The sequence below is a fragment of the Etheostoma spectabile genome, chromosome 1, assembly GCF_008692095.1.
Source record: "Etheostoma spectabile isolate EspeVRDwgs_2016 chromosome 1, UIUC_Espe_1.0, whole genome shotgun sequence".
Classification (NCBI taxonomy): Eukaryota; Metazoa; Chordata; class Actinopteri; order Perciformes; family Percidae; genus Etheostoma; species Etheostoma spectabile.
The window spans coordinates 11,406,455-11,418,515 of NC_045733.1; the positions used below are offsets into that span (position 1 = coordinate 11,406,455).

General features: G+C 41.7%; 1 protein-coding gene across 2 annotated transcripts in view; it reads left to right on the forward strand.

The window, feature by feature from the left end:
* ttc17 (tetratricopeptide repeat domain 17) overlaps nucleotides 1–11,710 on the forward strand; it is a 28,694-nt gene extending 16,984 nt beyond the window's left edge. Inside the window, exons 17-25 of one of the 2 annotated variants that reach the window (XM_032515442.1) lie at nucleotides 452–571; nucleotides 1,812–2,095; nucleotides 2,232–2,385; nucleotides 2,502–2,622; nucleotides 8,316–8,475; nucleotides 9,345–9,428; nucleotides 10,231–10,350; nucleotides 10,473–10,616; nucleotides 10,775–11,710. In XM_032515442.1, coding sequence (XP_032371333.1) covers nucleotides 452–571; nucleotides 1,812–2,095; nucleotides 2,232–2,385; nucleotides 2,502–2,622; nucleotides 8,316–8,475; nucleotides 9,345–9,428; nucleotides 10,231–10,350; nucleotides 10,473–10,616; nucleotides 10,775–10,906 — 1,319 coding nt within the window. In that variant the 3' untranslated portion in view covers nucleotides 10,907–11,710. The remainder of the gene's footprint in view (nucleotides 1–451; nucleotides 572–1,811; nucleotides 2,096–2,231; nucleotides 2,386–2,501; nucleotides 2,623–8,315; nucleotides 8,476–9,344; nucleotides 9,429–10,230; nucleotides 10,351–10,472; nucleotides 10,617–10,774) is intronic. The other variant, XM_032515536.1, reaches the window with a different exon arrangement.
* Nucleotides 11,711–12,061: the final 351 nt, after the last annotated feature.

The window sequence follows — 12,061 nt, forward strand, 5'->3', positions numbered from 1 at the left end:
CATGGTGTCTCTTGCTGTTTTCATGTCTCTCCTATGGCTCCTATAAGATTTTGACATCCAGTAATGAAGTGCACAGATCTAAGGTCTTCCTGGCAGTAGCCGGAGTTTCCAAGTTGAAAAAAAACCTGAGCTTTGCTAGAGTAAATTGAGACGGTGAATGGAGTCAGCAGAGTATATAGAGAGAGGCTCTGAAGGGACTGATTTGTTTGTTCCAAAAAACAAACACAGTTGCTGTGGTTTGAAATATAAAATGCACAATTTTCTGTCCTGGAGAGAATTGTTCCCAAGGAAACTCTAGTGCAGACGCTTTCATAGTCTGTCTTTGGTTTGAACCAATATATTTGCCAGTGACGGAGTAATAATAAGAACAACCGCGTTTATAGACAAAAAGTAAATATTCAAACTGCCTTATTAGTTGGATTATAAGGGTGCCTAAACTTGTGTTCTCCAGAGGGTGCTGCCTGCGTGACTGAGAAGGACCTTGGTATACAGCTAGAGGAATGGGAGGGCATCGAAGAAAAGCAGGATGTACCAGACATTTCTGCCATGGAGGACTCCTTGCTCTTTGAAAGTAAGACTATGATTTAGTGGCAAAATGAAACAGTCCAGAAATGTGTACTGCATCCAACTTAAACATGCAACATTTTGTTTAAATCTTTTGTTTAGCCTTATTTGCTACTTTAAAGCATGAGCAATGTTTAATATATGGGCATCTCTGGGCCCTAGCTGTATACAGGGTTTCCCGCAGAAAATTTCTTAGTGAAGGTGGTAGGGTGTGATTTCCCGTCAGACCGGGGGGGTGGAGGGGGGCACTCACTCTCTTCCATTTTGCCTGAAAACTCTTCTCCCAAAAAAATAAATAAAAGCAGCTCTGTCTGAGATAACAGAGTTCAGCCCATAGCTCACTCTAAGCAGATAGTATGCGTTAAATAAAAACAGGACATATCATTTCACTGTCTTTAACTACGCTAACTAAGGAAAATCGGACGACGGCGTCCGGGCAACAGCCGGGACGTTGAGAGTCCACGCACAAGAGGTGATGGATCGTTCCAGTCACTTCACCATGTATTCACTTTGTTGAAACAAGAGAAGAAAGCCTCACTGAAGTGAAGAACAGGACAGAGATACATACACATTATAAATGCTCTCTTCCTGCCAAATGCCAACGCTCCGGTGTGTCCATCCACCCGTCTATGCCCGGGCATGCCCCAGCTGCCAACAATTGTTGTCAACAAACTCCCGTAAACAACTATGCACTATGAACTTTGCTCCTCATAACCCCTGAAAACTGTCAAAAATCAAGGATGTTATCGACAGTGTTCCTGCTTCACATTTTCAGCGGAGCGGCTGTGGGTTGACTCTCCCCGGTTCTCATGGACTTTAAGTTGTAACGTGAAAAAGCTTAACGTGGTTTAATGTAGCTAAACTACGATCAGTGAGCACCAAATGTCTCTCTTCTATTGCTCCTCATAACCACTGAAAAATTTCAACAAATCTAACCCAAAGTCCTATTATTATGGACGTTATCTGACATTAAGCGTTTCTGCTATATTAGATTTAGATCATTCATGTTTTTCTTTTTCTTTTTCACTTAAGGCGGCAGGCATGTCTTGCTTAGGCGGCCGCCTTAACTGCAAAGTGCTGCGGGAAACCCTGGTTTAATTTTCTTGAGTTAACTAACAAAATGTCATTGGGAATTCAAGTTGATTTGCTTAATGTGGTGCCCTGGAAAAAAAAAAAAGTTTTGTCCCCTTATTATTATTATTCTCTAATTTCTCCTGTGTTTATACCGCCCCCTTCCCACTCTCCAGAGGTTATCTTGGACAGCAATGGGTCAGGTGAGGCAGCTGGACAGCAGCGGGCCTCTGCCTCAGGATCAGCTAAGATGGCCACTCCCTTTGGTGGTGGAGGAGTGGAAGAGGAATGGCAGCTGAAAGAGGACCTGATGGGAGCCTTTGAGGGAGCACTGGATGTCGGAGGCAAACGAGGGGACCTGCGAGGTATCCGGGTGCTAAAGAATGACCGTGTCATGGGGGCCCGTGCCGGTGGTGGGCCCTGCTTCGGAAACTGTGAGGATGACGAGGGAGCTGAGTGGGTAAGTTTACATGCCCATCCTTTTTCAAAACATAAAATTATGTTTGAGTTCTAATTGCCAAAGTCTAAAATTTTAGGAACGGGTGTGACTGAAGCGTGAATAGCAAAACTGAATTGGAGTGCCTTTTGTTCATCAGATCACCTTCCAGGTGAAGCGGGTCAGGAAGGCTAAGGTGGATGACATAGAGAGTGTTGCCAGCTCTGATGATGGCCAGAATGGGGAGTCACTGCCTGTAGGACACTCTGTCTTGGAGATAAGTGGGCCAACTATCCCATCGCCTGGCCCTTCAGGTACCACATACACCTGCATTTCTTTGATACGTTTTTTACAACTGCATGACCACAGAAAAAGCTGTGCTGGACCTCACTCAACTGAGAGAGATGTGTTTTTGTGTGTTTTTGTGCAGGCCGCTGGAGGGACTACACAAGTCTTGGCTGGCCAGGCCCAGAGGAGTGCCAGCGGACACGAAGGGTAGACCTTACCACTGTAGCTAGCACCTGGTTGGCTGTTTCTGCCAAGAACATTGAGTAAGATCATGGTCACATTTTCATCTTATTTTGTATTATAAGTAATATATGTATGCACGGTTGTGTTCAAAATAATAGCAGTCCAACATCACTTCATAAATCATGTTTTTTGGTTTAAGTGATATTTCTACATGGCAAATAATTTACTAGTAAGTGTTGTAGAGTCATAGAAAACCAACAGACCCAATAGTCTGCTGCTCATTCTGTGTAATTAACTCTGTAATTGAAAGGGGCATGTTCAAAATAATAGCTGTGTTGTGTTCAATTAGTGAGGTGAAGAAACAGGTTTTCTAATTTAATATTGCCAATATTTAAGGAAGGAAGGAAGCAATTGTTGTGCATGCTGGTTATAGTGCATTTCACACTGTAATACTCGTTCCAGACATTGCTCTGAGGAACAGCGGACTTTGATTAAAAAGTTGATTGGAGAGGGGAATACATATAAAGAAGTGCAGAAAATGATAGGCTGCTCAGCCAAAAGGATTTCAAATGCCTTGAAATGGCATCCAAAGCCTGAATGACGTGGGGGGAAAAACGATCAACTACCATTTGAATGGATCGAAGAATAGCCAAAATTGCAAAGGCTTAACCAATGATCAGCTCCAGGAAAATCAAAGAAGACTTAAGGTTACCTGTGAGTACTGTTACGATCAGAAGAAGGCTATGTGAAGCAAAGCTGTGAGCTAGAAGCCCCCCCCCCCCCCCCCCGCAAAGTCCCATGGCTGGGAAAAAAAACACATGTACTGAATAGGTTGAAATTTGCCAAAGTACATGTTCACTGGCCAAAGGAGAAATGGCTCAATATTCTGTGGACTGATGTTCTTTTTGGGTTTAGGGCCCGCAGACAGTGTGTCCAACGACCCCCATGCACTGAATTCAAGCTAAAGTACAATGTGAAGACTGTAAAGCATGGTGGTGCAAACATCATGTTATGTGGATGTTTCTCATACTGTGGTGTTGGGCCTATTTATCACATACCAGAGATCATGGATCAGTTTCAATACATTGAAATACTTGAAGAGGTCATGTTGCCTTATGCTGAAGAGTAAATGCCTTTGAAATGGGTCTTTCAACAAGACAAAGACCCAAAACACACCAGTAAGGAGCAAGGTCTTGGTTCCAGATGAACCAGATTGATGTTATGGAGTGGCCAGCCCAATCCCCGGACCTCAATCCCATAGAACACTTGTGTGGTGACATCAAAAATGCTGTTTCTGAGGCAAAACCAAGTAATGGAGAGGAATTGTGGGATGTAGTTCAATGGTCCTGGGCTGGAATACCTGTTCACAGGTACCAGGAGTTGGTCGACTCCATGCAACACAGATGTGAAGCTGTTCTCAGAAATTATGGTTATGCAACTAAATATTAGTGCTGTTATTCAAAGTAAAGCAAACCCTTTAGACATATTTCAGTTTATACAGTAAATATTTGAGTTTGTAAAGAAAAATTCAAATACTGCTATTTTGAACAACCTAATATTCCTTTTTCTTCACTTTCTGTAAAGGTACAACACAAGCTTGATCAATTTTGGTCATGTTATGATTTGGAATTGAATGTGCAGTGTTCCCAATGCATCGATATTATTGTAACGCTAGTGATTGTTACCGTTAACTATTAACTCTTCGTTATTACATACATGTACTTTCGGGGCGTGGATAGAGTAAGAGCACAGAGACGGCTTCGACTGTGTAACTTTTTAATCACACTTCTTCCAGCGTAGAACAACTCAAAACCTATAGCAAAACATGCTTCATCATCTCCTCATCATATCCCTCTGCCAACCTGTTACTGAATTACAGGCAGGGTACAACATGCTCCCTTGTTAACTCAAGGAACAGAATACACTATGAAGCTAATGAGCATTATTCACTATTATTCTGAACACAACTGTATGTATAGTACTGTGCAAAAGTTTTTATGCAGGTATGGAAGAACTGCTGTAAACTAAGAATGCTTTCAAAAATGGAAGTGTTAATATTTTATTTTCATCAATTAACAAAATGCAGTGAATGAACAGAAGAGGAATCTAAATCAAATCAATATTTGTTGTGACCACCCTTTGCTTTCAACACAGCATCAATTCTTCTAGGCACACTTGCACACCGTTTTTGAAGGATCTCGGCTGGTAGGTTGTTCCGAACGTCTTGGAGAACTAACCACAGATCTTCTGTGGATGTAGGCTCTCAAAGTCTCTTCGTTTACAGTTGTAGTCAAAAGTTTTGAGAATGACACAAATATCAATATTTATGATAGCAATGTGCATGTACTCCAGAATATTATGTAGAGTGATCAGATAAATTGCAATTAATTGCAAAGTCCCTCCTTTCAATAAAAATGAACTTAAAAAACATTTCCATTGCATTTTAGCACTGCCACTAGTGGACCAGCTGAAATCATGTCAGTGATTATTTTGTTAACACAGGTGAGAGTGTTCATGAGGACCAGGCTTGAGATCACTCTGCCATGCTGGTTGAGTTAGAATAACAGACTGGCAGCTTTAAAAGGAGGGTGGTGCTCAAAATCATTGTTCTTCCTCTGTTAACCATGGTTACCTGCAAAGAAACATGTGCTGTCATCATTGCTTTGCACAAAAGGGCTTCATAGGCAAAGATCTTGCTGCTAGTAAAAAACTTAGGATCTTTACTTTTCTTATAAATTAACTGTAATTCCGTGTAGGTCAAAAGACTGTGTTGCTCCAAAGTCCAGTGGCTTCTGGCTGTTTCCTAGAGTACTATTTCTTTTATACTACATCTAGCGGCCAATCAAATTACATTATTCCAGGTCACTGGTAAACACCAATTTCTACCTTCTATTTTCAACACAGGTTTTGTCAGGTATTACAAAAATAAACTCAAAAGATTATTTCCATAGAAATGGCTTCAACAGCACCTAAATCAACCATTTATCGGATCATCAAGAACTTTGAGAGAGGTCCAGTTGTTGTGAAGAAGGCTTCAGGGCATCCCAAAAAGTCCAGCAAACGCCAGGACTTTTTCCTAAAGTTCAGCTGCAGGATCGGGGCACCACCAGTGCAGAGATTGCTCAGGAATGGCAGCAGGCAAGTGTGAGTGCATCTGCACGCACAGTGAGGCAAAGACCTTTGGAGGATGTCCTGGTGTCAAGAAGGGCAGCAAAGAAAACACTTCTCTCCAGGAAAAACATCAGGGACAGATTATTATTCTGCAAAAGGTTTCTAGGGATTGGACTGTTGAGGACTGGGGCATAGTCATTTTGTCAGATGAATCCCCTTTCCGATTGTTAGGGGCATCTGAGAAAAAATACTTGTCCGGAGAAGACAAGGTCAGCGCTACCATCAGTCCTGTGTCATGCCAACCGTAAAGCATCCTGAGACCATTCATGTGTTGGCTTGCTTCTCAGCCAAGGAAATGGGCTTACTCACAATTTTGCCTAAAAACACAGCCATGAATAAAGAATGGTACAAAACATCCTCCGAGAGCAACGTCTCCCAAACATCCAGAAACAGTGCTTTTTCCAGCATGATGAAGCACCTTGCCATAAGGCCAAAGTGGGTCGGGGAACAAAACATCAACATTTTGGGTCCATGGCCAGGAAACTCCCCAGACATTAATCCCATTGAGAACTTGTGGTCAGTCTTCAAGAGGTGGGTGGACAAACAAAAACCCACTAATTCCGACAAACTTCGAGAATTTATTATGCAAGAATGGACTGCCATCAGTCAGGATGTGGCCCAGAAGTTAATTGACAGCACGCCAGAGTGAATTGCAGAGGTCTTGAAAAAGAAGGGTCAACACTGCAAATATTGACTCTTTGCATAAACTGAATGTAATTGTCAATAAAAGCCTTTGACACTTATGAAATGGAATGAGATAACTTTGTGAAAAACAATCCTTGTGTCATTGTCAAAACTTTTGACCACGACTGTAATCCCAGACACACTTGATGATCTTGAGATCAGGGCTCTGTGGGGGCCATGCCATTACTTCCAGGACTTCTTGTTCATCTTTACACTAAAGATAGTTTCTTAATGGCCTTGGATGTATGTTAGGGGTTGTTGTCCTGCTGCAGAATAAATTTGGGGCCTCCCTGATGGTGTTGCATGATGGGTAAGTATCTGCCTGTATTTCTCAGCATTGAGGACACCATTAATCCTGACCACATCTCCAACTCCATTTGCAGAAATGCAGCCCAAAACTTGCAAGGAACCTCCACCATGCTTCACTGTTGCCTGCAGACACTCATTATTGTACCGCTCTCCCGCCCTTCGGCGAAGAAACTGCCTGCTGCAGCCAAATATTTCAAATTTTGAATCACCTGCTGCCATTTTTCTGCACCCCAGTTTCTATGTTTTTGTGCATAGTTGAGTCGCTTGGCCTTGTTTCCATGTCGGAGGTCTGGCTTTTTGGCTGCAACTCTTCCATGAAGACCACTTCTGGCCCGTCTTCTCCAGACAGTATGGCGTACCTGGGTCCCACTGGTTTCTGCCAGTTCTGAGCTGTTGTCACTGCTGGACATCTTCCAATTACAAAGGCAAATAAGCTTGATGTGTTTTTCATCTGCTGCACTAAGTTTCCTTGGCCGACCGCTGCGTCTACAATCCTCAACGTTGCCCTTCTTATGGCAAGTGTACACAGACAGAGAGAGAAATTTCAGTGAGCACTGAAACATTGACCATCTACACACTGTTCTCTTTTTTGTTCACAGAACTGGAAAAATAATATCTACAAAGCTTTCAAGATGCCTCAGAAATGTGTGAAGTAATTTACCAAATACCTTTTAAAGGTCACAAGACATGGTGCTCTTTGGATGCTTTTATATAGACCTTAGTGGTCCCCTAATACTATATCTGAAGTCTCTTTTATATAGACCTTAGTGGTCCCCTAATACTGTATCTGAAGTCTTTTATATAGACCTTAGTGGTCTCTAATACTGTATTTGAAGTCTTTTATATAGACCTTAGTGGTCCTCTAATACTGTATCTGAAGTCTCTTTTATATAGACCTTAGTGGTCCCCTAATACTGTATCTGAAGTCTCTTTTATATAGACCTTAGTTGTCCCCTAATACTGTATCTGAAGTCTCTTTTATATAGGCCTTAGTGGTCCCCTAATACTGTATCTGAAGTCTTTTTTTATATAGACCTTAGTGGTCCCTAATATTATATCTGAAGTCTTTTATATAGACCTTAGTAGTCCCTTAATACTGTATCTGAAGTCTCTTTTAGATAGACCTTAGTAGTCCCTTAATACTGTATCTGAAGTCTCGTTGAAGAAATTCAGTCTTGGTGCAGAATTACAGCCACTAGAGCCAGTCCCACAGTGAGCTTTCCTTAGTATGCGGAGGTCCACGATGTCTGTCTCTCATAGGTGGGCCAAATTCTCTGGGGGGGGCAAAGCCATGAAAGGGGGTTAACCTTGCTCCTCATGACCTCGATTTTTAGGATCAATTTACACCTATCTCCATTTCTAGCCACAGGGGGACCATAGGCAGGCTGGGGGAACTTATATTAATTTAAAAAAAACTCATAAAGTTAAATGTTCATGCCATGGGACCTTTTAAGGGTTTAGAAATAAAAAACAAAGGGTAAAAGAAAACATTGCTGCCTCATTGATGTTCTTGCACCACAGCATATCAACAACCAAAATTCAGTAAATACAGTTTTTATTCTTGTGTTTGATTTGTTCCCTTTGCGGTTTCTTTTTTTTTTTTTTCCAGCATTACAGAACACATAGACTTTGCCACTCCACTTCAAGAGCCAGCTGCTGAACCTTTATGCAACGCCAACCTAGCTGCCAGTATGCACACCCTCGACCACCTGGCAGGGGTGGCCAATCGGGCCGCCATCCACTACACTGGAGAGAGCCAACTGCGCGAGGTAAGCTGAGGCAGAAGCTGAAGATTACAACTATCAAAATGCATACTCTTTCTATAACTTGTGCTGGGTGCCACAAAATATTGTACATTATATTATAGCATACAGAAGTTAACGTCTGAAATATCCTTGGATAACAACTTGATTTAAAGAACATGCAACAGGTATAGATACTGCATGATCAATGCTGGTCCTAATTTACTGAAACTAGATTCTAGATTCTATTGGCAGTGGTAGCTGACCCGTGGGGTGGGGGGGGGTCCATGCGCAGAAAGAGTAGCAAAGTTCTTGTATTAATTGTACTGCAAATATTTTTGCCCACAGTCCCATCCTCAAGGCTATAAGCGTGCAGGGGCAGTTACTGCACACAATGTAATGTTTTTAGCAAACAAAAAAAACATGTTTGGCTGTGTGTCCTCCTCCCAGGAAATGTTGTGCGTCAACAACTTCATTTTCTGTATTCTGACACATCTTCAGCTACAAATTTATGGTGAAAACATCTTAATTCATGTCAAAGACAATACAAAACTCTGCAGGTATAATTCAAAACTTTAAATGTAATGGTATATAGGGCCTAATGCAGTAAGGGGAGGGGGCTTTCGCATCTGACAACAAAGTCCTGATCATTTGAGGAGCATGTTTGGACTAAGGTATAATGACTTTTACTGTTGTAGCTAATTTATACAATAGTGTTATGAATGCAAAACATTATGAAGTGTAATATTTTCTATTTTTAAATATTGTATGGGAAACACCGGGTTCTTACACTGTGTAGAAAACCAATCAGGCTACTACTAAATCATCAGATCAGCCCTACTTGTTACTAGTTAGTTAATAGTCTCACATGCGTGTCTTGTTATCCTTACCCCCAGGTCCTGCAGAATCTCTGTAAGGATAAGTTCTCCCCTCAGTCCTTTGAGCAAGTGGGAACTCGCATCGCTAAAGTCCTGGAGAAGGTAAGGACTCTCACATCTCTGAGTTAAAGAGAGAAGTTTGGGTTGAAATAATGGATGTTTTGACATCTTAAATATCACCCAAATGTAACTGCAAAGATAGACGGCAGATATATTTTTCCCTGTGTTTGTCGTTCCTTCCTACTGTACTCCGCACACTGCTACAGTTCACTGCTAGTGAAATACTAATGTTTATGTGAATTTGGAAAGGCTCAAATGGCACACATTGTGTGCTATGTATAAACAAATTCAGTTGCATAAACAACTTGCTCATTAGTGAATTTTTGATAGCTCTGCTGCAGCCATTTAGAATACCCTCCGTGCTCCAGCACTGAACGAAACTGACAAACTGAAGCACTCTGTTGTGAAACTGTTTGTGCCAAAACTCTTGCGGTTCAGATAGCTCAATTTGACAATTGACAAACTACTCAGATTTTCTGATTGTAGGTATTTCAGGAAAGCCATCTAAGACAGGGTTTCTCTCACGGAGGAAGCATGTGAAATGTCAACAAGTAGACTAAAGTAGAAGAAGAAATATATAAATATAACAATGCAATTAGCACATAATTTGTGCTCTGTAGCTGTAAATGGTAGTAATGTGAAAGAAGTCACTCCGGCAATTGCAGGAGAAAACAAAAATTAGCAAGGATTTGAAGCAAGTGTCATTGCTGTTCATATTTTGCGGTACCACCTAGCCATTGTGACACCCTACTACTACTATACTACTACTACTACTACTACTACTACTACTACAAAACTCAATGTAAATTGACCATATATCCTTCTCCCTGATCCATGACGGCAGAACCAGACATCATGGGTATTATCCAGCATGGCCGCTCTGTACTGGAGGGTGAAAGGTCAAGGCAAGAGAGCCATCGACTGCCTGCGACAGGCCCTCAACTACGCCCCCCATCACATGAAGGCAGGTTAAGGATCAGCTGCTCCCAACATTAACCCACTGGGTACTTCTACTGAACAAAGGGTTGTTTTAAACAGGGAAATAATCTCTATTCTTTTTTTTCCCCCTCCTGAATTGTGAACTAGGACGTGCCCCTTATCAGCCTGGCCAACATCTTCCAGAACGCTCGGCTATGGGAGGACGCTCTTACAGTCGCCCGTATGGCAGTAGAAATTGCCCCGCACTTTGTCGTGAACCACTTTACCCTCGCCAACGTCTACATAGCAATGGTAATGTTTGATCATTATTTGTCCGCTTGTACTAACGTGACCCACATCCCAGCTCCTCATCTTTAACCAGTGCAACTGGAAAGTCGAGGCATTTATCACGCAGCGAGGCAAGTCATGTGTCCTCATGGTGACGTGGTTGTTGTGTTTCTTGACGACAGGAGGAGTTTGAGAAAGCCATGCGCTGGTACGAGTCCACTTTGAAGCTGCAGCCAGAGTTTGCCCCCGCCAAAGATCGGCTAAGGACCATTCAGTGTTACCTGCTCAACAAGAGGGAACGCCGCCAGCCCTAAACCACTCACAGGATCACAGGAGTACCCCACAATCCTGCACACACTAGATAACCAACACACACTCATCTGAAGACCACAGATAAGTAGCACACAATAAAAGTGTGGTTTTATGTGGTTAAAGGTGAGGTGTCAAGATTTATATCCAGTAGAATCTGGGCTCCCCCGAAGAATTAGGTTTGAAGTACAACTGTAGATAACTTTGCCCCACTACTTACAGTATTTCAAACGCAGGACCTCATGTTATCAAACAATCAGGAAGTTGTGCTCGTCAGACTCCGCATTTAGTGGGATACAATTGAACAAGGTTTGAAAATTCCAGTGAATTCTTCTGCGTTATTTTTATTTCAACCGCTGCTAATTGGAAGAAAACTCACATTGTCATTCGTTAAGACATTTTAGCATTTTGGTATGAGGAGGCAGCATCTGGGGGGTTCTCCAGGATAATAACATACTAAAGCCTGGAGAGGGCGCCATATTTAATGTAACCTGATTGGACATTTTAAATGGAAAGGATGTTGTACAGTCTTTTGCTGAGATGGAAAGGAAGGTGCCTCTCAACTCAGAGGTTAAAGGAGTTTGAATTTAATATTATATGCCCCCAATATTTCTGCTTCATAAAATGGATGGGAATTCTCAGTTTATGCACTTTTTTTCTTTATCATTCCTATTTATATGGGACCTACAAACTTTGATTTTGCTCCAAGGTAATTTAAATACAAAAGAGAAAAATACGCTATAGCATTTGCTTCTTAACTTATGGAAAGCATAAGGCAAAAAAAGGATTTGCCCATTGACCATCTATAAAAAAAAAAAATCTGTATTTTATGTACAGTATTAAAGGCAGTGTGTTTCATTTGCTCATTTCTCTGCGTCAATTCTTTGTCTCTATGTGAAATAAAAGTGTTTGGACTCATTAAAGCAGGGGTCTTCAACGTTTTCCAGGCCAAGGACCCCCAAACTGATGGCGAGATGGAGCGGGGACCCCCTAATTATATATATTGTATAAAATTGTGTTATATCAAACTGGTCCTATAGTGCCATGTGTGCATTGATGACTGAAAGACATCTTCTGCCTCCATTTATCTGTTTACTACAGTGTCTTGAATTCATGTTAATGTGTATTTAAAGACATTTCAATTAGTGGAAAAAATTGAA